The following is a 26,198-nucleotide window of genomic DNA, read 5'->3' as shown; positions in this document are numbered from 1 at the left end:
TTTCAGTTGTTTGCAAAATTCAGGACTTTTGCCGGACTGCGGAAGGCTCTAGACCTATGTGTCGTTTATCATCTGCTGCTGATCATACGAGCTAATAAAACTGCCATGACATTTTCTTTTTGTTTCCAGTACTTCAAAGCATCTACTTTTTTGGTTAAAACTCCCAGGCCAATTATTACATTGAACTCCTATTAAAGTCCACTTGGCAGAGTTCACGCTCAAATGTTCAAACCTGAACTTTTCCAAAATCCTTGCCCAGACCCCATGCTGAGCCCTTGCTCCTGATAAATGGTTAACTGCTTGCATGCCTTCTTTTTGAATATAAACATGTAAAAGAACAACAAGCCACTCAAGCATTTGGCTATAATCCTTCTATGGCCAACCCTGCCCTCTATCTGCTTCAAAACCCTGCCTTACCCCAAACCCTGCCTTACCCACAGTGATTCTATGTGACCTCTCCCCACTCCAAGCCAGTTCTCTTTGCCTTTTTCCCCTTTTGTCCTTTATTCTATTAATTATTTTTGCCAATAAAAATTGGCTCCATAGAATTAGATATGAAATTTAGAAGGAAAACAAGATTATATGCCAGGAAGATACTGCTAGAACTTTGGCAGATAGAAAGCAATTACTGTAAATGTCACCTGAATATTTTTGTGTAATAACATCCTTCTCTTTCGTCCAAGCTGTTAAAAAGTCGGCTTTAAAATATAGTCCAGACTGAAGTAATTAAGTCCTGTTTTTCTCTCTCTCTCTCAATCTTTCTTTCCTCTGGAGAGTTGGGCATTAGTGTGACAAGCTCTGTGGGCTCCATGGGTTCCCATCACTGCTCTCAAGATCATGGGGCTCAGCGCGAGGAGGGCTGGGAAGGAGGGCAGGGGACGAGAGTTCAGTGGGGAGAAGAGCAGCCTCTGAAGGCAGGCCGGGGCCGGGGCCGGGGCTCAGTCCCCTACTCCTACATCTTACTTCTGCCGAGGCACCAGCCACACTGTTCTTCTCTTTTCCCCCTAAGATTTCTTTGTTTTAGAGAGAGGGAGTGAGCACAGAGGGGAGGAGCAGAGGGAGAGGAAGAGAGAGACTCTCAAACACTCTCCTGAGCGTGGAGCCTGACGTGGGGCTCGATCCCATGACCCTGAGACCACAACCTGAGCCGGGACTAAGAGTTGGAAGCTCAACTGACTGAGCCCCCCAGGTGCCTGCAGCCACACTATTCTTAACTACTCAGCCTGATTTTTCTCATTTACAAAATGAAGAAAAGCACATCTTAACAGTGTTGTTGGGCAGAGTGGATCTCAACAAAGTACTGGAAGTACTTAGCATAGTGCCCAGTGGAAACTGGCTATTATAAAGACCCCTACTTACAGGTATTCACTGGATGAGTTAATTAATACACGTGAAAGGCTTAGAAGACTGTCCGACACAGAGAGAACCCTTTGTAATAATAAGAGCAGACACATTTAAAGACTTACTCCATGCCAGGCATTGTTCCAAACATTTTCTGTATGTTAGCTTATTAAATCTTACACTAGGGCTAGGAGATAGGCATTACTTCCCGTCAATCATTCATTCCCTCATCTAAAATTTATTGACTGCTTTCTGCTCTGTGCATGGCAGAGAGAGATGAGCAGCGAGCAAGAGGTAGTCTTTCTTGGCGGCACTCATAAGCCAGTGGATGGACAAAGGCAAGTGGAATCACGTTTGAGATAATCTCAGATGGCAACAGCTCCTCTGAGGAGGGTGAGATGAGAGTGTTTTCAGAGGATGGATGGTCCGGGGAGGCAGGACCAAGCTTGGCAGGGGCAGAGAATAGCTTGGCCAGAGAGAGAGAGAGAATAGCTTTGCCAGGAGCAGAGGGGAGGCTGAGATGAACTTCAGTGTTTGATCTGTCCTGCATGGGACTGCATTGGATGTAAAGGGTTTACAAAAAGCTGGATCACTGAATACATAGTTGGAAGAAAGCTGCATTGAAAAGAAGTTTGGAAGCCACTGATGTTAAGAAAGCTTTGCCACTCGAGGAATAAGGTGTTCTGGCCTGAGTCGCTGGGCTTCTCTGGTCCCCACTCCTGTCTCACCACATGAAGGGTTATAGGAATGACAAGGGCCACCTCCTCCCTGGCGTGATTGTGGATCAGTTAAGGGGGGTTCTAGGTAAGCGAGCCCACGGGCGTGCAAAATGTGTGAGCAGCTGTGGCCAAGGAGACTCCTGGGATGCGGACAGAGGGAGCAGAGGCAAGTTCCGGGCAAGTGTGATCCTCTAAATAGTGTGTCAGTGTTGCTGGAAGGAAGAGACCCTTGGGACAGATGCGACTTGCTCATTTAGATCCCTGGCTGGAAACGTCTCTCCTGGGCTTGGACCAAAAGAGAAAGTATTAACGTCCAGGCTACAGATAACACCAGAAATCAGGTAGAAGGTCTACGTGAGTTTTCTGTGAGAGATAAGCTGGGAATCTGGCCTCCAATTCCCATCGTCAAACTATGCCTACACTTAAGAGAGGAGAATGGGGTAAATTATTAGAATAAATTCGGCAAATGTTCAGAACACAAGCTCTTAAAATAATCAAACAATTGAGATAACTTTTCTGGGCTTGTGCTGTGCTCTGTGTGTGTGTGTGTGTTTAAGTGTGGGAGTTGTAGCCCAAGTGATTCCGAGGAAGTCACATCATTCTGAAGCTTCCCATTATTCCCTTTGTTTCAGAGCTTAAGAAACTCAGAGGTTATTAATAGCCAAATCAAGGTCACTGCATTTTGAAAACTTCATATAAGTATTTAAAAGAGGTCAAAGAGGTTTCTTCATGTTACTTTCTCAGGAGGTGGGGCAGACCCAGACGTTATCAGCTTGGGCCCCGGAACCACTTAGAGCAGTGCCGTCCGTGATAAGGCAGGCGGGCGCCGCCTGAGCGGTCTTAAGTGTGCCTGTCAGTCAGCGAGCTGCAGGAGGGCAGGGCGCTGTCTTTCTTACAGTGTTTGTGGGCCTCCGTCCTCCTGCTCACTATTAAAAGCATTAAGAGCTGAGGGCCAGGATAGCTTCTAAAAGCCAAAAGACACTGCTGAAAATAGGAGAGCCTCTCGGGATATTTTCCACTTTGAGTGAGAATTGCTCTTTTCTTCCCATACATGTAATGTTCACAGTCTGGAACCTAAGGCTTCCTTGTCGTAATTCTTAATCACTGGAACTAGAATTTGCAAAGATTGGTGGCGGCCTTCCAAGCCATGGCCGTCCCAGCTCTGTCGTATTCAAGGCAGCGTCCCTGCAGCTGTGAAGCACACGTCCTTCGGGAAGAAATGGGAAAAACGAGCGATGCACGCTGCCCCTCCCCAAATCCAGGCTTCCAACTTTCCTGCCACGCTGCTGCAATCCGCAGCCTTTGACACCCCCCCCCCCCGTATTGGGAATTCCCAGCCCACTCTTGGCACCCGGGAGAGGGCATCGGATGGGGACAGTCCACACTCTTTTCCTCCACCAGGGAAGATCTACAAAGTCCTGGGAGGCCGCCCAGCCTCTCGGGGGAGGCAGCGGCGGAAGTCCTTACGGCCGGAGGGAGGCGGGCGTTGCTGCTTACCCGGGTGATTTGGATACTGTTCAGCTGCTGCTGCCAGTGCAGAATCGTCTCCATCCGGTATACCCACATGTTGATGTTCCCGACCAGCACAGACTTGCCGACTCTCTGCACCAGCGTGCACAAGGACGTGTAGAGGGTCTGCAGCAGCTCCCTGATGAGCCTGATGTTCTGCTGGTCTTCGAGGACTTGAGTGGGGGAGAACAAAGCATGAGCAGTCATGATAATGGGGACACCATACATTTGGGGTGCGGGCCTTTTTTCTCCTCTGTTCTGCTCCTGTCACGTGGGTATGGCCTCTGGGGATGTGGTTTTCTTTCTCGCTGTTATTTATTCGCCACTTGGCCAAGCTTCGACACTTGAGGTTACTGGGTAGAGTTTCCCATCATCTAGGCCCCTCTTTGTTCTCTTCTCCCTACTTTCTGACAAAGCCTCTTTCTCTCTTCACTGTTTCCCCAGGGCCAACTGGCTCACCTGATCTGAGGGCAGTTCCTTTGGCCCAGCAGTGATGTCCTGCGTAGCTGGTCAGCAGTCAGGAATGTGAGCTCTGATGCTGTCTGCCTGAGTCTTTGTGGGATTAGAGATAAATTACTCTTTCTTATGGGCCTCAGTTTCCCTGCATGCACAGGGACTCGGATGAGCCAAAGATCGAAAGTTGCTTCTAGATCTAAGAGTCTGTGAACCTATTCTGCCTTGTGCATAGCTCAATTTTCCAGGAATTTGGAATCCAGAGGCTTGGTAGCCAAGCTTGGGACATGTGCCCACACTGAGAAGTGTGAGAGGCGTACAGCAGGGCGAATGGGTGCTCCTGATGAAAGGGTGGCAGGGGACGGTCTCTCCCCTTTGTCCTGAACACCAGTGACACTCCTCTCTGAACTGGAATTTGGCATCCCTGAAATGCATCTGGAGTCATTCACGTCCATCCACTCACCCTTCCTTAAATCTCAGGACAGGTCTGCTCGATTGGAAAATCCACCCGCCCATCCCCATCTCTATAAAAAGGGGAGCGAGGTGGCGGGCATGGGGGAGTGGGGTGGGGCAAAGCTCACCTTTCAGTACCACTTTCTCCAAAATGTTCATGAAGTTCTTTTGGGCGATGCCGCTCAGGGACGTAAGCTGTGACTTTGCTATCAGTTCCAACAGCTGTGGGTAAAAATAGAAGTTGCCAGGCTTAGAACACAGAGACATTTTTCTCCTCTAATCTTTGCTTTTGAGTCACATGACGCGGAGATACGGACCAACAGGGAGACAGAAACAGCAGGCCCGCAGGAGAATAAAAAGCAGATGCTCACAGTGGAAGACAAATGGGGGTAATTCAAAACCCAGGAATCAGACTGAATGTTTAATTCCCTTTTTCTTTTAAATATAAAGAGTTTGGCTTCAGCCAGGGTGAATTCATTCTGCTTGTCCTACTTCAGCAAGGGAAGCTGAGGGACTCAGAAGGGAACAAAGCCGACTGTGACTGGCAAATGTTTGAGTTCTCCACAATCACTCCCAGCAGGAGTCCTTCTACCCCTCCTTGAACTTCTTCCCCACTGGTACCAACTGTTCTCAAGGTACGTGAAAGCTCACGGTCAGCAAGATGTGTGCTTTCCAAGGAAGGGGCCAGCCTTCTCCAGAAATCTCCTGCTCAGGCCGTGTTCAGTACAAACGTTTGTTAATTAGAATCTCCTACTGCACTTACTTAATCTTCCTTTAGAAAGAGGCTGGTCACAGGGAGAGAGAGGAATTCAGGGTTGTATAGTATACACACACACACACACACACACACACACACACACACACACATTTCTACTGAGAGACTAGGATCCTCTGGGACTATGGGCAAGTTACTAAATTTCTTGGTGCCCCCATTTCTTCATCTGTGCTAATCATACTCAGAGGCCCCAGGACTGCTGAGAGATTTGAATGAGGAACTGCCCCAAAAGCATAGTGCCTGGTATGGATTAGGAAAATCAAGGTTGGTTGGTTTGTTGAAGGTGTGTGTCCTAATCCCACTACCCCATTTATCGCCAAACAAAAAGAAAGAAAGGTAATAACTTAAGTTGTTGCATCCTTAGTTTGATTTTTATTTGGTAACAAAATTATTTACAGATGTGGTAATATTTAAAAAAAAAATCTATCATAAATTCTGACGAAAAATGAAACTTAAGATTGGAAGGATGTCTTGGAGATCAGGTAATCAGCCCATTTAACAGCTGAGCAAAGTGAGGCTCAAGCGACTAAGTCTCACCAATTTTGCGCAGTGGGAGGACTCAGATGAGACCACCTCAATACACTTCATGCTTTCACAGAGTCATCAAACAAAAGAGGTTGATGTGAAGTGAAAACAATTTTACCAGAGCCCAGCGGGCCCCCAACTAAAACTAGCTAGCCGAAGACTTAGAACCAAGACCACTCCTTTACCTCAGAGTTTGAATTTCTGCTCCCAGGAAACTTTGCAAGGGAGTTTCATCCACTGGCCAGGCCCCCGCCCAGCTCCACTTTAGGTCAGTAAACACCGAGCGTGACATTGTGCTGGGCCACTGGACTCAAGGCTGAGGGAACTACCAAAGTGACTTTCCAAAAATCGGGCTACAGAGGAGAACTAAAACTTTTGGATCAAAGCCCTAAGCAATTCAAAGAACCTCTGCTTCCATTTGTCTAAAAACTTCTGTCCTCCTGAAGCCCCTTAGGAGCCTGTCAAACCACATAGAGACTTTTAATTTCCTGAACATAATTTTACTCTCAGGAAAAAACAAAACAAACCAAAAAACCAAAAAACCAAAACCAAAACAAACCCCAAACAAAACACCCCGAAACCTCTCCCGGCCTGGCTTCTGTATCTCTCCCACACACTGGGAGAGGGAGCTGAGGCCAGGCTGAGGCTGGCTGGTTAGGATTCGTACTGGCGATCCAGCGCTGGAAGCCAGGAGCTGACCCAGGACCCACAAAGAGAGGCAAGAAGTCTGTCCATCTGTAGAGGCCACATCCACAGGCATTGACCACACTGGATGACCTCTGCTTGTCTGGTGCAGCTCTGTCACCAACCAGCACGTGACAGGCAAGAGAGGAGTGACAAATGGCACGGAGGGACCAGCCAGAACTTTCGTTTATCTCCCGGACCAACAACAACCAGATTCAGAAGGCCAACCCGATGGTCTAATAATACCCCGCGCCTCACATGACCAGCATGAGGCAAGATGAAAGAAAACAAAAGCCCTGAGTCCCTCTCCGAAGGGCAGTTAGCTGGGAGCTGTGACTCACCGTGGAATGGGAGGAGGGCGGGCAGCTCTCTGCCTGAAATCCGTCCAAAACCCAGCTTCCACGTGACTACCATCTCTTGAAGGCGTCAGTGTTAATCTTGTCTAAAAATGCACCAATCACAAGGACAGAAAACTCTCCAGGCTATGACTATGCATTTGAGGGAAAACAAAAAGCCCTTTCTGATTGAGATGATGTTTGACTAAGCAGAAGGAGGAATGCAGCAGCAAAAATTTCTCAACTGACAGCAGAAGGACGTGTCAAGCACCCTGTGTTTAGCCCTATCTCAAGAGAAAAGTTCCTCCTTCCACCACCAGGGAGTGGTGGGGTCGGGAGAAGAAACCGTGGAGGAGACCCAGCTTCTCTAGCCGGGTGACCTTTACCACTCTCTCCCATTAGCAAGTGTTTTCTGAGTGTCCACTCTGCCCTAGCGTTGGTGACGTGGCTATGGCCATAAAGACATGTGATGGCTAGACTCATGGCGTTTATGGTCTAGTCGCCGGTGTAAGTCAGTTAACCTCTCAAAACCCTAGTTACTTCATTTCAAAGATGGAAATAAAAAGATTACCCACTTCACACGATTGTTAGAATTACAGAGATAAATATGTGAAAACCCACTCTAAATTCCAAATACAAGGCATTATTAAGATATTATTTTGTCCTCTTCCAGACCCGAGTCTTTCAGTGAAGTTTATAGCTGCTATCAAGGTTTAGTGAACTTTCTGTGAAGAGCCACATAGTCAATATTTTGGACTTTGTGGGCCATATGCTCTTTGTCCCAAGTACTCACCTACTTAGCTCAGCAGTGGTAGAGCAAAAGCAGCCTTAGGCAGTATGTAAATGAGTAGATGTGGCTGTGTTCCAATAAAACTTTATTTACAAAAACACGTGGAGGGCCAGACTTGGTCCTTGGGCCATAGTTTATCAACTTCTGATATATATCTGTATCTGTGATATATATAAATTTAATATATATCATAGATATATCATAAAATTTAAGAAATATCTATGTGTGTGTGTGTATAAATAGAGTTTAGGAGGGTTTCAGAACTAAACTTCCTGCTTCAGTTCCCCCATCTGTAAAATATGCATAATAATAGCATCCACTTTAGAGTTGCAGTGAAGATCTGTGTTCATAAAACATTCACAACAGTGTCTGGCACAAAGAATATACTCATTATTATCATTAGTTTTTTATCATAATGCAAGACTATTACTAGGTAAAATCACTGCTAAGGAGGGCATAGTCAATCAGTAAAGTACACCTGGTTTAAAGATCTTTAGAATCTCTATATTTCAGTTTTATTCATTGTCAACCAAATGCTTAAATGGTTTCAAATTTTAATATTCCTTTCTGTCATTTTTATTATGTTGGTGATACATTTAATAGCTCGCTATCTGTTGGTGAGAATTAATGTTGCTACATTTCATGTCTTACATTGCATTTACCACGAGGTCTTATTTTGCTAACAGTAACGGGGGTCACTACATATCAGGGTCACTACGCATCAGCACTAAGAACTTCACATGTATGATCTGACCTTGTTTAGTCTTCCACGGTGAGCCAAGGGTTGGGTTCTCTACCTGATAAGAGAGGACACTGTGGCTCAGAGAAGTCAAGTACCTCAAGTCACACTAGCAGTCCTAAGTGGGAGAGCCAGGACTCGTGCCCATTTGTGTCTTAACAGAGGATAAATATTTTGAGGACTTAAGGGCTTCAGCTTTTCAGGGTCAATCAAACGGGCACCTAGGGCCAAACTTTAAAACTAGTAGCAATGTCACGTATTACGATGTTCTGGGAGACAAGAGTCTAGAAATTCCCTATTAATAGGACATCATGACAGGTGATCAGCTTTTACCAGGAAGGGAGAGAAAATCCCCAGAAAGTGTTACTAACACGACTGGGACGGGGCAGTTGCTTTCCGTGAGCCACTTAGGTCTACTTTCCACGGAAGTAGAACTCTGCAGGCCCCGAATGGGCAGGTAGTTTTATGTAGATCTAGCGGTAAAAATGACAGAATCGATTCCTTTTACTTCTGAGAGCTGTGTGCTAGGGGAGCAGGACTCTCTCTAGCTGTTTATTTATGAAAAGGACGTAGCCAACTGGATTCTTTGCCTCCAGCCACAAGAGAGCAGAGGAAAATGTCTTGTTGGGAAAAGCGGTTTCTTTTCTGCTGGGCAGATCTGAGCCCAGGTGCCAGTAATTTGCAGCCGTGTTCGTGGGGGGAGGGTCAAGAGGAGGAGGACGAGGGGCAGGAGGGCTCTCAGCCGCTGGCCCCCCAGCCCCGAATTCCACGGTATCACTGCCGCGTGGGCAGCCTGGGTACCCGGCCCGATGTGCAGAGACTAGTTGTGCCGTCACAGGAAAGGTTCTGGGCTACGAGAGGAAGGGATGCCGGTCACCGCAGGCAGAAACCACATCCTGCCCTTCAGCTTTGGCTCATGCTGGTTTTGGAGACATTGAGTAGGAGAAAAACCAAGTTGCAAGCAATATCACATAGCAAACCTCAGGGCGGATCCCAGCACGGTCTGAAGTGGTGTGTGGACCACGACTGGGCACAAGACAGACTTCCTCCTTTCTCACTTCGCTGCAGAAAGAGGTTTCCCCTCTCTTCTCTCCTCTTCATTTCATCAGAGCATTAGTACTTACAGAACACAGGAGCTCCCGTCACTTCTCTGCCTGAAGCCCTCAAGCGGCTCCCCTTTTCACATCCAGAAGAATCTAAACTCCTTTCCGTGACTGGCCGGTGCCCTTTCTCCAGTGTCCCTCTGCACCACACTTCCCCGACCCATTCTGCTCTAGCTGCGCCTCCTGTCCTGGGTTCCCTGCACTGGCCGGCGCAGGCCGGCCCCCCCCCCCCCCCAGCCTCTGCCTTTGTCATGTCTTCCTGTGCTGGCTTCGACCCACCTCTCAGGCCTCAGTCTGGAGGTCACCTGCTCGGACCGTCCTCTCCGGGAACCGTCTGGTCTCCCTGTTCCACTTACACATCTCTGAAATGATCTTGTTTCCTCCTTCAAGGATGCTCTAATTGGGATCTGAGCCTCAAGACAGCAAGGCTTGTTTTGTTCCCACCCACTCTACCCCCAGTCTGGCACATGGTAGGTGGATGACTGACACCTGTTTTCTAATACATCTGTCTTGCAACGCATGTATGCTGTAGCTGCAAGAGACCTGGACAAGAGTTTACCCAAGTCCCGCCTCTCCAGATGAGGCAGATCACGGTCAATGGCAGATGGTCTGGACTGTGAAGCTGGGAGTCATACGGGATCTGGTCCCAGACTGATGTTTCAGGAGTTAATTCACGTATGGTGCATACATATCCCGGACACCTTCCAGGGAGGCAAGCAGCCGAGATCTAGAGGGACACTGCGCAGAAGCAGTAGCTGGCCTGCCCCCTTAAGACAAAACCACCTGGAGGTTAATCATAGGCTGGTGCTCAAAGCATCCTCTGTCCTGCATAGAACATGGTTAAGAACAGAATTTATCTCTAAATTCTTCCATGTCCTAGGACAGTGCACCCTGACGTTTGAGCTGTAGGTCTGATGGAGAAGCATGCCTCTGGGCTATCAAAGGTAGGCCAGAGCGGCAGAAGCCTGCAGTTCTCACTGCTCCGTACCAAAGCTGGGTGCCTCCAGGAAGCTTTTGGTCTTCTGGAAGAAACCCTTGGTTACGTCAGGCGCTGCCTCCGCTTGTACCAAGTGCCTTGTCCTTTCAGGACACTTATTTATTCAGTGGACAACAGCGATTAAAAACCTGGAAAGTTTTGTCCTGACTTTGAGCTTGAACACTGACAGGTTGGAAGAGCGAACATTTCAGCGGCATGAATAATCTTCAGGCACGTCAAGATCGAGTAAATATTATTTGCAAGGGAAACATCTCTCTAACTGAGGGCGTTAAAATCCTAAGAAGGAGGGCCAAGTTTATACAAATTAATTGTATTCTCCCTGGAGAGAAACTCGCCTGTCTTCTATCTGTCCCAGGTATTTTTGAAGTTGTAACGGTGCCCTGCTCGCCGTTGCAGCAGTCGGAGCGGCTCTGTTTGCCTCCATGTTCCTGCTGCGACTGGGCTTCCTGTCTGCTCCAGCATCGTCCCCTCCACCCTGGGATTCCATGAGGCTGGATGTCACACCGCCCTCGGTCTCTGGTCCATCTGCCCCCCCGCCCCCCGCCCCGTCCCGTTCTTTCCCGTCTCCAGATTTCTGCTCCTGCCACTTGTGCCGCAAAGCCTGCCATTCGCCTCTCTACCTCGCCGAGTCCTGGCCATCCTACAAGGAAGGAGGCTGGTTCTTCAGTCTCGGGTTCTACCTCTTCCAAGAAGCTGTCTCCAATATCGCCTTCGTCCACTCTCCTACACAGGACCGAAACCCCATTTTCATCTCAGTGGTGGAACCTTGTCCCCCCAGAGTAGCCCGGAAGCTCCTGACAAACGGGGGCCACGTGTTCACTGACTCTCAAGTGGCTTTGGCAATACTGGGTCAATGTTATGGGTTGCATCCAGAAATCCCTGTGTAGGAATGGGAAAGCAGTCACTGGGAGGAGCCAGTGATCTCTGGGGATCTAGCAGGAGGGAGCTGTCAACTCCTCGCTATTTGGAGAGCCTCCGTCACTTGTGGTCCTAGCTTACAGATACTGGGAAAAAAACCCTGTTTTTACCCTGAACTGGAGCACTTAGAGTACAGCACCAAATGCTCTCAGGAACTTACCTCCTTGAATGGGAGAAAAATCTGCTGATTGGTATTCAAAAAGTCAGCTGACCTGTCTAATTTATGATATCACCCCATCCCCCTCATAGTAAGTCCCTGACTTATCCTAGAAACTAGACTGAATTTTTGTATAAAATCTATTTCTGGGCCTCTAGTGGGATAAGGTTTAGATTCGGAGCCCTTAAGAAAAAATAATTTGATCCTGCGGTCTCCACAGTGGGATGGGAGAGGAAAGCAGGCAGAAAAACCAGAAAACATCAAGCTCTCCATTTCATCTTTAATCTCTCTTATTTCAATCATCTTCCTGTGTGTGTGTTTTCTAATGCCTGTAATCAGGACCCGACAGATGAGGATATTAATGGCAACAAGAGATTCTCCTTGAGTTCTTACCCTGTACCAGGCACTGTTGGAAAGGATTTAAATCAAGTTGTAACTCTCTGGGCAACATGACGGGGCAGATACCATTATTAGTACCTTTAATAGGTAGGTGAGTCACAGATGAATTTATGAACACACATATGTGGGGAGTACATCCTGACATTGTTTGGGGTCAATGGTCCAAAATACCACTATGCTGGGCTCCTGGCCATCCCCCTCATTTTCACAGGTGCTCTCCACTTGTCTGGGCATACCCCTGTGTCTGTGAGTGTTCCCCACTTCTGTGGGTACCCAGATATTGCAGGATCTGTTATGCAAAGCCTAAATGCTTATTATGACAGAAAGCCAGGAATTCTTTTTTTTTTTTTTTTTTAATTAACATATAATGGGAAACCCAGGAGTTCTAAGACACAGACTTTCTCTGGTAGCACTGGCAACCTAATCCCCACCTTGGGCCCTCAAATGTTAATTCCCAATCATTTCTGCAAGTCACTTTCAAGTAGGCTCACAATGGCTCTGTTCTTTTGACTTTGCTGTGTCTGGGTGACAAGCCTCTTTCCCTCTATCCCAGCTGCTCTGCCCCAGGGGAAAAAGAACCCCTGGTTTTAAGACCCAGGTGGCAGGGGCCACCCTTCACCCAAGGAAGGCGCCGGGTCTAGGGCAGTGCAAAATTAAACCAAGGTCACTGCGGCCAAGGAACCCGGTGAAGGGGCGGGGCTTGTCAGGCACATCACGACCCACCAGGGGGTTGGCAACAGCACGTCCTTAATTTAAGGCATTGGGTTTGAATTTGAGTCACAGTGCCATATTTCAGCCTTTTGTTGGCCAAACCGCCAGTCAACTTAAACTAAAACATGTTTTTGGAAGAGACTTTTAGGGGTGGTAGGAATGCAGTAACTTGCTGGAAACGTTCAAATGATCTTAGGGTGGTAATGCAGAAAAGAAGTAAGAATGTGCCTGGGTTTCGCTTGGGATGTTCTTTTTTGCTGCAGAGGGCCAGAGAGTGGGGTTACAAGCGTTTGCTTATCCTTTTCTGATCTGCTAACACCTGTGGGTCCGTTCATTCCAGTCAGGAGGTGGCCCTCAGGGTTCTCCAGGACCTTGCTGGTCTGGAGGGGGCATCAAGAGCCAAAAGAGCGAGAGAGAGCGAGCGAGAGCGAGCTGGGAGACCAGGTCAGAGGCCATCCTGGCATTAAAGCATTAAAATCCTCTCTTCTTTTGAGCCTCCCTGTCTCTTGTTTGAAAACACTGCGTGCAAACTAGGGCATTTGGGCTCCCGGGAGTTTTTTGAGCTGGTTCTCAAACTTGAAAACACAGGGATCACTTGAAGGATAAATTTAAGAAGCAATGTGTGGGTATCACCTTCAGCTCATTAAATCGGATGCTTTAGAGGTGGGCGTCTGTAGACCAACAGGCGTTGCAGGCGATTCTAATGGACAGTCAGTTCAAATGAGAACCAGTGGGCCATCGCAGGCTCATGTCAGAGAGCCAGGAGTCAGTGTGTGGTCTCCAAAGTCCTCTCCTGGTTTACTGGAGACCTGTTTTCCCTACTGGCCGCGCGCTGTGCCCTGACTGCGTTAATCAGCTTTCTCCTCCTCCTGGTGACCAAGTGCCAAGCCCACCACCAGCCCAGCCCCTGGAATCCTCGCCAGCTCCAAGCTGTGTTGGCCTTGAGGCATGGTGTAAACCAATTTTTTAAAACGACCTTTCATAAATGGGTAAGTCCTTGCCTCTAAAGGGTTTAAATCCTCTTTAAAACCCACAGTTATATTGTATTTGAGCCATCAGGTGTGTGTAGGGAAGAGGGTGAAGACAGTGAGTAGAACCTGAAGCCTATTGAAATAAGGTACAGATGCTGTATGAAAACCTCTCCAGTTTATGTTAAAAATTTTTGATTTTAAAAAAATTCCATAAAATTTTCATATTTACTGGTAAAAATGATGAAATCTTGCAATAGGGGTGTTAGCCATCTCTTTTATTTCCTCTGCATGGTCTGTTTTTGAAGATGACAGCCAGCATGAACACAACCCATTTTTTAAAAATGTACTTGGCCTTAAAGAAATTAAAAAAATTTTAAAAATATTTTTAAAAAAATTTTTAAAGGCTTTTGAAGCTGGTTCAGTCATTCACTGGAACTAAGGAGTCACTGTAGTACTGTATTAGGAAGCCATTAGGTAGAAGTAGTCAGATGCTGGGCGAGTGGGGAGGGGGCGGGGACATATTGGCAAGCTACTCTGCAAAGTTGGTTTAAGGATAAGAAGAATATATGAGATGTGCATAAAGTTGCTTAGTAGAAAACCCTCAAAATGCAGTGCCTATCATTAAAATGTTTTAAGCTCTTTATAAAAATAACATTATTTCTCAAATTATAGAGGACTTGAACAGTGAAAGGGAAAAAAAGATGGTTCTTTCCAAAATAGAAACATTTTTCCACTACCGCTGAACCTGACAACTCCAAAAGCATGTAGCAGTTTCTCTGACTTAAACATTATTTACAGAAAAGTGCTCCTAGTTTACAATTAGATACTACGAGATACAAGTTCTCTATCCTGGGTCTTTATCAAGTGCAAGATTTCCCCCCCCTTTTTTTTAAGGAGAAAAACATTTATCAGCTGGCCTGAAAAGGCGTATTAGGGAGAATTAATAATTTCGGTTAGTAGGTAGTAATAAATATTGTAGCTGACCCTGAATAACAGGTTCTGGTTTGCAGGGTATCTCCATAGAAAATACATTACTGAGTGGACAGCCACCCTGTGAGGTGGTTATAAATCCTTACAGAAGGGGCAGAGGAGGCTTAGGGAGGCTGAAATAGGCAGAAAATAGGGCCTGAAATAGCTTGACTTCAGACCATTGTACTTTTCCATCCTCTGCTTACAGATGACCCACTGTACAGTGGAGAGTGTGGACTCGAAGACAGACTCGGTTTCCATTCCAATTTTGTTGCTTACACAGCTCCGTAACCTTGAGCAGGTCATTTTACCTTGCAGTGTTTCCATTTGTTTAAACGGATCGGCAAAGTCCCTCCACTACGTAGGGTGCATGGAAGGATAAAGGTGAATGTACAGAATTATACGGAAATAGATTTTTGGCTACTGTAGTCTTGTCCCTTTGCTTTATTTCTTGGGAAAGGAAAAACAGGTAGGAAGGAGAACTATCTAAAACCGGACCGTTTTGCTGATCCGTTTGTAATTAAGACATCAGAACTGGGTGTCCTCCCCTGACACCTAGAACATGGAAACTATTCATATTCTTAGTAACAGAGTTTCCAGCTCTTGCTGGGCCTCTCTCCAGCCAGCCTGGGCCGGGTTGCAGGCCACAGTGATCTCCCTGGAGCGGCAGAGTCACACTGAATGACACAGACATTTCATCCAGAAGGTCTCTCATGTTCATCCCTTTTGGATGGCAATAAAGGCTCAGCTGAGAGCAGACAGACCTGCTCATGTGGTCACAGGCTCAGCTCAGAGCTTCTGAACTCCAAGGAGGCCTGGGTATCAGGTCCGCTGGGACAGCCAGGCCTGTATCTGCCCAGATGACAGGTGAATGACCCAGGCCTCATGGGGGCTTGATGTCATCACTCTGGCTGAGCCGTGGCTATCATCTGACTCAGTGACCCAGCATGGAACAGCACAACCCAGGAGAAAGAATGAAAACCCAACCAATCAACACCCCTTGTGAGTAAATTCTCTCCTGCTTCTGAGCCTAAAACATCTGAGCCGCGACCTCCCTGGTTGAACCACGGACAGAAATGCACCAGAGACCAAAGAGCGGGGGAAGCAACAACAATGAACCAGTTAAAAAGAATCACGGACTTGAGGGGCATGGCTAGGCTCATGTGCTTTACTCCATTCATCATGAATATTTTGCCAAAACTCATTAACTGCGCCGCCCCCCCCCCCCAACATACGGTTTCAAATGGAAAGCAAGTGACCCAAACAGGTAGTTTCAAGCTTTGGTGAACACGAGACTGAATACGTCCTCCCATAGGATGGAAGGGAGTCATGGGTAGGAAGCACTGGGGTGTTTGAACTCATCTGGTTTGGTAGCCTAAACCACGACTGCCTTGGGGTCACCTAGAGTCCGCTCAAGCAGGTCAGGGAGGAGGACAGTGAGAACAACCCGAGGAAGGAAGGTTTTTAAAACATGCCGTGGTGTTGCTTTCTGCTGGATTTGCTCTGGCTCATGTTGCTGCCTGCACTGTGTCCCCATTTATCCATGGGGGCTGGGAGTGGCTCACATGAGCATCATGGCCACTGCTGTCTGTCAGAGCCAATCTCAGGAATGCCCTAATGGTACCCACACAAGGACTTGAAGTCCATCTGGAGAGAAGGGGGTGGACAAGCTTGTTTTCTGCTTTCCTCAAAATTCCCAGCGTCCTAAGAAGCTATTTGGCTGGGGCAGGGGCGGGGGGCGGGGCAGATAATGACCTCAAGACAACCTGAAAAGACAATTCAGCCGAGACTCGCAACCTTCAGAGACTTACCCGTACGACGTAGTTAAACCTTCTGGAATCCAGAATGGCCGTTGAGAAGTCCAACCTGTTGAAAGCTTCCCCCAAAGTGCAATATCCGTGGCGCTGGATGTGAAAATAGGGGGTGCAGAGGTCATTCTCCAGAACAGTCCTCCCCCCTGGACTCTACTGACAGGCTGGATGCCGGTCTTAGGTAACTCATGGCCACCTGTGGCTTTCCTGTGCCATGAGCAGCTCTTTCTGGGAATCCCCTGTGAGCCACAACCATGCGGGGCATAGCCAGCAGCTGCGTTAGCCAGTGACTCATGCGTTACACACCTCTCTTCAAGATTTGTACCATTTGAGCCCTTGCACAGACTTGAATGGGGAGATCATCAGTAGCTGCTTATCAAGGGAAGGTTGGGAGCTGGATGTATGATGGGTGACCCGATGCTAGCGGGTCACTGTAACGTCTCCTGGGAGGGGAACTACACTTCCCAGGTTCAGCTCTGCCTGCTACCCTGCCTCGGATCTTTAGTGCTTTTCTCATTGTGATCATCAGAAGCATTTTTAAGGCTTCATGAGGCAGCAAAAGGAAGTTTTGCTCTTTTACCTGTGAACACACAAGGAACTGGGAGCAGAGAGCCCTGATTCCGCCCCAGCTCTGCTCCCAGGATCTGGGTGGTCGTGGGTAGGTCCCTGTTCCCCCCACCACCCCCAGCAGGGCCTCAAACAGGCAGGGATGTACATTTCACCAAGGTCCCTGACACTGAGAGAGATTCTATCATTCTACCAGACTGTGTTGTATCCTAGGTATTGGAGCAGATGCCCGTGCAGAGAGAAAATATACATAAGAGGATTTTATAAAGTGTCATGTGAATGTACTTATTACAGTGTCTTGTCCCCTGCACACTCTTGTTAAAAACTTCTGCCGTGTTTGGCCATGAGCCCTTCCAGGGCTAAACCTTAACAAAGTTGGAGTCTGAAGAGATCTCAGAACAAAACAGAGGCACTGCTCTGGGGGAAAGGCCAGGACTTTATAACAATACATTTGAGATGGGTATATTAATCTTTATAAAGCATTTTACATAATCTCAGTGAGTGATTTGAGAGTCTACTTAATGACTTTTGCTTCTCACTCTGTAGCCCTAAACTCTGAAGGTCGGCTAGGTGACGGGCTGCCAGCCACCATCACCGGCACCCAGGACAACGGCCGCGACCTGAAGTAATATTCTTGCCCGGCTTCCCCCCTCTACCCAGTTGGGAGAGGCTGAAAGCCAAGCATATTCTTTAACAAATGGACAGATGCTCACCTCTTTAGTACTTCCTTTGTGAACATAGATCCATTTTTCTTGGTGGAAATCTACAGAGACAATAAATAAAAAGAAATAAAAATGTTAAAAAATTAAAAAAAAAATAAAAACAACCCCCCCAGCTTTAAAATTTGCAGCATGCCCCAAATTTTAAACCTGTTTTTTTTTCACATATCCAATGGGTCAAACATTTTGACAAAAAGACAGACTGTACAGATAATCTAAGAGATGTAAATGCCTGATTTCTGCAGCAGACTTGTGCCGGTGTTACGGCCCACTTGGTCTGAAGCACTGCACATCTTTGATCATCGGACTTATTAGAGGACCAAAGCTCCAAATTGGGGGGAAAAAAATTAAATATCCAAAGACAAGTTTGTTTTAAGTGCCAAGCCTACAGCTTAGGCAAGGCCATAAAAAGTGGAAATAAAGCAGGTAACATGAGGAAATCATGTTGTCCAGGTGGCTTAAACAGAAGAGCTGTAGTTCTCGCTTACTAATAGAACTTTACACTCTTATGTACGGCATTTTGAAACGTAATGGGATTTATGCAAGGAAAGAGGGAGAAACAGATCTATATCCCAAGCCTCAAAGCTCAGTGTCAAATAAAAGCACATGCTGGAATGGATTCAACTGGCCCTATCCCTGTATCGTAACTAAATTAACTACATCAGATGTAAGTGACCAGCAGGAGAAAAACACCCCGACTACCCGCTGACTTATAAACAAGTCTATAAGGAACACACTCTTGCTTGTAACACGCACAGCCGGCTTTCGGACTGCAGAGACCCCAGGGACCTCTGTCAATGTCACCGTCAACATTCAAGCAGATGTCTCACATTTGGGGTCTGATTTTCTTTCTCCCCCTGCAAAGAACCCATCCTAGCGATCTTCAGACAGCCTTCTTCCAAGTTCAAAGCAAATGGCTTACACTGAGTTTTGGTTTTGCTATTCAGCATGTCCTTCTTTCTCTTCTTGGCTGCAACATCATAGTTCAGGCTGTTGAAAAGATTCTCCTTGTTGTAGACTTCCTTGTTGCAGTAACTAGGAATGACAGAGCAGGGGATGAGCTGGGACAGTGATCCTCTAGTAAGCGCTGTTTCTAAAAATAACTCGCTGGGTTATAAAACACAAACATACATCTTTTCCAACAAAACAATAAACCCCCACGAAAAGAACTCTGTGCAGGCACAGACCTCCCTCTTTGGGGGTGAAATATTCTTGCGTCTCTGTGAAGGCAGGAATGGGGGCTTCTGCGTCTTTTCAATTTCCAACAGTGCCTGCCATTGTGTCCAACACACAGCCCTGTACCCTTTAACTAAGGGCAATGCTGGGCACCACAATATTACTTTAAGCAAGAATGATGACTGCAGGGGGAGGAGGGAGAGGGAGGATTACTGGTATCACTGTAGTCCCACAATGCCTGCATTTTGCAAAAGCACCCACCCTAAGCGGCTTTCTAAAAAAACAGCTTTATGGAGATATAATTCGCAGACCATACAATCCACCCATTGAAAGTGTGCCCAAGCGGCTTGTAACGAGCATGCTCTGTCATGCCTCTGAAACATGATCACATTTGCCCAAATCGGACTTATACCCTCCATTTCTGGGCGATGTTTTGTGTACAGTGCTAATTGTTTAGGTTTCATGTAATTCTGTGACTAACACTAGGCATCATGCTGTGGGGTGAAGACCTTGGGTCCTAAATGAAACCAGCTGAATTCACAGCTCATAAGTTTATAAGGGCTGAAAAGACAGAACTGCCCCCATCACAGGTCACTGAAGGACGCACAGGTTCACTTGGGGTCAGGTGCATATTTCCATCGGTAGGCTGAGTTCTAGGCTAGTACAAACCATGTAACATTGCAGTGAGTCTCTGAAGAGTTTCTGCAGAAGGGATGCCAGAGAAATACTGAGGAAGAGTGAGTAGCTCTTCCAAACCCCATGGGTATGGATGCAAGAGGCAGGATTTCTAATGCCCACTGATAAACATAAATTAGGGCCTTTTTCTTCTATCACCAATATATCAGAGTCCTTTAATTTTCTGAGTCCCTTTGCTGAATTTAAAAGGGGATTTGCTTTAAATCTTCTGACATTTGGCTATTGGGTAAAAGGAGGCACACCTGCACTTCTCCATTCCACGGACGTTATGTAAATAGTAAAAGAGAAAAGAGGGTTTAAAATAATTTCCAGTATCCTGTTGCTGAAATCAATCTCTTAGGTAGCACTTCTGTAAGTATCTTGCTACATAAATGCTTACATGTGACATCACCAACAATATTCTGGGCCCATGGGGAGGAGCTTGATGGATAATCATTTTTTAAAAAAAGATTTGAGGGGCACCTGGGTGGCTCAGTGGGTTAAGCCTCTGCCTTCGGCTCAGGTCGTGATCTCAGGGTCCTGGGATCGAGCCCCACATCGAGCTCTCTGCTCTGCAGGGAGCCTGCTTCCTCCTCTCTCTGCTTGCCTCTCTGCCTACTTGTGATCTCTGTCAGATAAAAAAAAAAAAAAAATCTTAAAAAAAGATTTGATTTGTTTATTTGACAGACAGACATCACAAGTAGGCAGAGAGGCAGGCAGAGGTTGGGGAGAAGACTCCCTGCTGAGTGGAGAGCCCGATGAGGGGCTCGATCCCAGGACCCTGAGATCATGACCTGAGCCGCATAATCATTTGTTAATCTGCCCTATAAAGGTCATGTTTAATGGTCATACCATTTACTGGGTTTCCTAAGAGCTACAGCCTTCTTCTTTTCATTGGGGCGAAAGAGGATATTTTTAAGTTTCACAGTGAGTCATTAAAGCCAACAAGAAATTTCTATCAAAGTTGAGGAGAAGGGAAACAGGGAAGCTCACTTGACTGGTCCAGGATATACCAAAGCTAAAAACAGCTTTAGAAAGCAAAGGGAGAGCCTTTGTGTGTAAAAAGGCCACATGAAGGCTTATTTTTAAAGAAAACATACTTCTGCACTCTGAACAAAAATTGAGAGCCTCAATTCCACCTGTAGAGAACCATAAAATAAATCAGCCTTATTCTCTTAATCCCACATTTGAGATTTAGCAGAAAGTTTTCAGAGCCTGGACCATCGACTGTGGCCATTCTCCAGAAATTTTAAATATTTATAGTTTCTCTGACTCTCTTCTAATTGAGAACATTACTCAAAGGAATTTGAGCACCTGCCTTCCTTATTGAAATGACAATCTGCTTTAAGCCCAAGTGACTCATTTTCAAAGTTAAGTTTAATCAGAATTTGACATCATTGAGGATGCTCTCCCACTACTGAATGTAGATAAACTTCAACCAAAGACGAGGCCTGCACTTTTCTCTTGGTTTTTAGGTTTTGGACTCTAGAGGTAGGTCCTGGAAGGAAGGGCTAGGAGATTCATTTGTGTTGCCTGCTTATAGGTTTTCTGTCAAGCAATAATTTATTCAGTTAGAGGCTATTTTGAGAGTTCAATTTCATCCATTTCAAGGAAATGCAAAGCCAATGGAAAATTACAACTGAAAATTTTAACAAGAAAAGCCACGACCATTTAGGAACCATGACATTTAATTTTTTTTTTTTTTTAAGCAAAACTATTTAAAGAGTCTACTTTCTTCATTAAATTCAATAATATCCACTAAAGTTGCTATTTTGTGGTCCGTTTTTACTAATCTTGATTTTTATAGACACAGGCCTAGAATAAGAAAAAAAAGACCCGTCCCAGCCCTATACTGTCAACAGGCACTTAACCAAGATACCGACGAACAACCTTCGAAAAGGTGGAAAGATTTCAAAATTCAGACCATTTGGGCAGAGGAGATAAAAAGGGAGGAAAGGGAACAAAGAGGCCGATTTCTCATTTTGTTTGTATTAACAGGCCATCTAAGAAAGCCAGTGCCTGCCCCAAAGGGCTTAGCTGTAGAGTAAGGCCTGTGAGATTTCTATGCTAGTTTGCTCCCCTTCATACCCAAACGGTCAAACTCCCTTGGCTAGCAGCCAGATTGTTCTGGTCAAACAAACAGCTTAATATATGAAGCTCACAGACCAGTGGCTTCCCAGCACACAGTAAGCCCTCATAAAAATTTGAACTATTATTTTTATCTCCTGCACTACTCATCCAGGGTACCAAGGTCAACTTCCTGCTTCCTGGTTCAGCCTCAGCTATCCTGGAAAGCAACGCGGGAGTTTTCAGTGCAGAACTGGACACTTGGAGAAGTGTGGCCTGAGGCTCTCACATTGCTGAGATGACTCATCCTGGGGATGGGGGAAACTAGGGGGTTGTTGGTGAGAAGGGGCTCCTAGCTGGCATGGATTTAGTACTGTTCTGCTGTTGGAGAGGGACGGGGCTTGGAACACAGAGACAATGGCCAGCAGAGTCCAGAGAAGGTGTGTGGCGCAGACACAGTGTGGTCGACACTAAACACTGTCCCCAGGTCAAAACACACCAAAGGCGCCCTTCGTTCCTGACTCCTCTTCAGGCAGCTCACGGGATGGTACTTGGAACTAGAGAAGTGTACCCTGCTTCTGTAGTTCTCTGTTTAATTAGCCTTTCCTCCCCCTTTTGAAAGGGTCTGCCTTTTGTTTTCTAACAGGAGAGGCATTCAACTTCACCTGTGTAGGCAGGGGTTCGGCCCAAACCTTACATCACAGAGAAACATCACCAAGGCTAAAAACAGTGGGGATATTTGAGACTACCAACTTAGGTCTCAGAAGGCCAACTGCTTTTAAGAAGTTGGCAGACGTCTCAGGCTAAGTAGGGAAGGGATTGTTTACAATTGGTGAAGGAAAAAAAAAAAAGTACTCCACAAACAAACAGCCGGCTGCTTTGCTAGGAGCTACCACATGATTCCTAAACTCTGACTCATCCAAGAGCCACAGGGGGTCGGGACCTGTGTATTGATCACCATTTGTGATAACTTCAGCAGTGCCACAGTTTTGGCTCAGAGGGCAGGGAATGGGAGGAAAGAAAAGAGGCTCAGGAAGGGGACAGAAGGGTGTGAAGCTACCTGATCCCGGCCTCAGTTAAACTTGGGTAAGTTGAAACCAACTTCTGGTCTCCCATACTACCTCGAGAGAGGCACACTATTTGCTTCTAAGGGGATTGAGAGCAGTTTATCTCCTGGAGCAGATAAAGTGTAACTATTTATAGGAACCAGAGGCTCTGGACTTTGAATCCTCTCCTGCTGAGTGAGCCCAGGGGTCTGCAGCCTACAATTACAAGTAGGGGAGCCACGGGGACACCGTTCAGCAGATCCTTGATGCCCCCCCCCCCACAAAGACTGAGAACTGCTGTACAGAAATAAAGTACCAAACTATCAGATCATTCCTTAGGAAGAGGAGGAAGGAACCTTCTAGTCTAGGGAGAATGATTTAGGCATCATTGGTAACTTGCATCCCTAAAAGGGAAGAGTCCAGTGACAGCCACTGGTCTTTTTATTTTGCTCTAAGTAAATTATCTGATTTTCCATAAATAAGATTTCTTATTTGCTCCCCAAATTGCACAGGAACTGCCTCAAAGTGTCTTTAACATAAGAGTTACGCATGCTCTCATCTCTCCCCAGGATTAAATGCTTTCTGGTTTTCTGTTTTTTTCATTGAAGACTAAGGAGTTTTAACACTTCACAAATCACAGACACTTTGCGGGGGGGGGGGGGAGGCAGTCTGGAGGTCCAGCTATCAAAATAACCATACTTTCTTGATAGTTTCCTTAAAATTGAGTGCCAGGGGCTCAGAAAATAAATAAATAAATAAATCACTGGTAAATCTTGGTAAATGGGAACCCCATTCAGTTACAGAATTCTCTACCAAAATCAATTTAAGGGCTCTGGTGCCAGTGGTTTCAACCAAAGGCTGAGAGAAAAGGCACCCAAGGATGGCTGGGCTGCACTGGTCCCCTGGGGACCCATTTTCATTGCCCTCCTCACCTGTGTCAAATGGCGGGGATCTGGAAGTCGACTGTTCAGATCCTGGACTGACAGATTCCAGACCTGTCTAGCTTATTAGACAGCACTCCTGCATTATTATTAACCAGGCAGAGCACGCGATTGAGGGTAACTCGGCTTTTCCACCAGACTGACAGAGCTCAGGTGGGCTTTCTGCAGTGGACAGCCGTCACTTGAAATTATTCCGCCAGGAAACTGACCGAAAGGGCCACTGAGGAAACAGGTGCAAATGCTTCGTCCTCTCAGAAGCAGAAGTCTTGTGGGTTTCAGTCCCGCCTCCCTTCCCTCCTCCGCAGCTCTGCAGCCGCAAGTCTTTACCCCGGTTCCTCAAGTCCGCCCCGCAAGCGCCGGTGCCCCAGGGACCATCTGGCCGCCCCTCCTGGTTACTCATCCTCCCTGCCCACTCTGCGGTCGCCTGTGCGTGGGAAGAGCCTGGAGGCGCTGGTCCCAGGTCCCATCGCGTCACCCGACGTGTGCCCACCTCCCTTGGGTGCCCCGAGCCCCGCCGCCCCAGCGGTGAAAAGTGCCCACTCGCCCGCGCCCCCGCACAGGCACCCTGCGCGACTGGTGTCCTTAAGACCGGGGTCCCCTTAAGTTGTGTGCTTAAGTCTGAACGTTTGCGGACAAGATCCGCGATTGTCGTCAGATTCTCAGGGGGACCGGGGTTCTGTAAAGAGTTGTGCCCACTCGGAGACGCTGACCTTGAACAACAAGAGAAACCAGATTCCCCAAATCCCGTGCTCTGGCGACCTCTGCAGAAAGGGGTCGACTCCCCCCAACTCCCGCCCATTCCACCCTCCACCCCACCTCCCGGATCGGGGCTCCCTCCTTACTCCGTCCCAGTCCGGCCTGCCCCCCCCCCCCCATTCACCCGCCTCGCGCCCCCGAAATCAGCCCAGGTCTGTTTCGCTGGGCTGGAAGGTGGTGGCGGATCCACCCACCTGCTGAGGTCGCTCACGAAGCTGCCGCTCTTCTCATCCAGGAAGCGCTTCCAGCCGTCGGCCGTCTTCACCCAGCTCTGCCCGGGGGACCGCCAGTCCTGCCCGAGGAATGGCATGGCACCGGGCACGACGCGACGGACTCGACGGACTGATGGACCGCACCGGCTGGACGGCCTCGGGGAACTGTCGCCCCAGGCGGGTGCTCCGGGGGCCGAGGCCGGCGAGGGCGCGGCTGCAGGGAAGCGGCGTGGAGGGCTCGGGGCTGCGGAGCCGGGTCCTGTGCTCGCAGAGGGCGCGGCGCTGGGGAGGGTCGCAGGGCGCGCGGGGCCGGCTGGAGTGCTGCGTGGCCAGCGCGGCCGCAGTATTTATCCCGGGCCGCTGGCTCCGGCCCTTTGTTGCCGGAAGAGCCGCCTGCTCCTGGCCCGGCCCCCCCGCCCGAGCCCACGTGGCTTTGTTTATGGGCTCGGCTTGTTTTCCGAGGCGCCCGCGGCTCCCGCTCCTCTGGCGGTTGCACAACCACGCGCCGGTGGAAACTTGAAGCCGCGCTGCCAGGCCGGGGCTCCCGCCGCCGCTCCGCTCCAGGCCCCCCCAGCGCCCGCTCCCCGCCCCCAGGGTGCAGCAGCTGCCGCCGCCGGGCGAGCCGGGCCCGGCTCTCGGGAAGCCGCGCCCCGTCCTCCCGCGGCTGCGGGGCTGGCGAGGTGCAGGAAGGAGGCCGGCGCGGCGTCTGGGTCACTCCTGGGCGGGGGTGGGGAGGAGGGATTACCCCCTCCCCCCCAGCCCCGAGCTGTCACATCGAGTCCCGCAATCACAACAGCCCTTGGGGAACGGGGTGGGGTGGCGGGGGTGGAGGGCGACAGCACGGCGCGGCCGGACACAGGGCTGGGGGAGGGGGACGACAGCCTCCTGGCCTCAACCCAGCTCTGGGGCGGAAGGGGCACCCGCTCCCCCCAACTCCGGTCAGGCGGGGAGGGGACGTAGCCCCTACGCCACCCAACCCCCAAACTGTCGTTAACGGGTCCGCTGCCAGCCCGGGTCCGAGGGTGGCAAAGGAAGAAGGACAGGGAGGCCAGGCGGCATCTGAGGCTCGCGGTGTGGGAGTGGAGAGCAGGGACAGTCCCCCATCCTACTCTCGGCACCCTGAGCGCGCAGCCGAGCGCGCAGCGCCCACGTCCGGGTCGCCGGCCCGCGCACTGCGCCGTCGCGAGCACGTTCGAGGCGCCGGGGGCTGAGCTTTTGTTTGGAGGAACCTCTGCACCCTCCTCTCCTTCCCGAGGCGCGGCAACCTCGGGGCTGTTAATGTCTCTCCGGGAGCTACCAGGCCAGGAGTTTTGTTTTGGCTCCGGTGAGCGTTCAGATAGAAGGACGCAGAAAGCCCCTTCGCCCGACCGACGGGGACTAAAGGAAGTGCGGCGAGCAGGCCCTGCCCCGGCGCAGGTGCCCACACCCTCACAGACTAGCTCCTTAACCTAATCGTCTTAAACTGGGGCAGGCGGCCAGTGGGGGAGCTACGCGGTTTTCCAGATGAGCGCGCAGAGGGCCCCAGAGATGAGTTAAGCCAGTGACTTCCCCAGGATGGCTAGCTGCTTCACAGTCTTCAGTACAGTCTGAAGTTAGCCTGCTCAGTTTTCCTTTCCGTTTGTAACAATCCGTCCCTCTCCATCCGTCTCTGCAGAATGTAAACCCCTTGAGAGCTGGTCG

General features: G+C 48.5%; 1 protein-coding gene across 1 annotated transcript in view; it reads right to left on the bottom strand.

Moving 5' to 3' along the window:
* The window catches only part of FBXO32 (F-box protein 32), a 34,307-nt gene extending 9,208 nt beyond the window's left edge, over nt 1-25,099 (bottom strand). The window contains exons 1-6 of the mRNA XM_082721768.1: nt 24,501-25,099; nt 18,568-18,680; nt 17,640-17,689; nt 16,360-16,452; nt 4,604-4,697; nt 3,558-3,742 (exon numbers count right to left, since the gene is read on the bottom strand). Of these exons, the coding sequence (XP_082577894.1) occupies nt 3,558-3,742; nt 4,604-4,697; nt 16,360-16,452; nt 17,640-17,689; nt 18,568-18,680; nt 24,501-24,616 (651 nt within the window). The 5' untranslated portion in view covers nt 24,617-25,099. The remainder of the gene's footprint in view (nt 1-3,557; nt 3,743-4,603; nt 4,698-16,359; nt 16,453-17,639; nt 17,690-18,567; nt 18,681-24,500) is intronic.
* Between the last annotated feature and the right edge of the window lie 1,099 nt (nt 25,100-26,198).

This window comes from Mustela nivalis (assembly GCF_964662115.1).
Source record: "Mustela nivalis genome assembly, chromosome: 2".
NCBI lineage: Eukaryota > Metazoa > Chordata > Mammalia > Carnivora > Mustelidae > Mustela > Mustela nivalis.
Note: the sequence above shows the minus strand (reverse complement) of the source record. Positions and strands in the feature narration are given on the sequence as shown.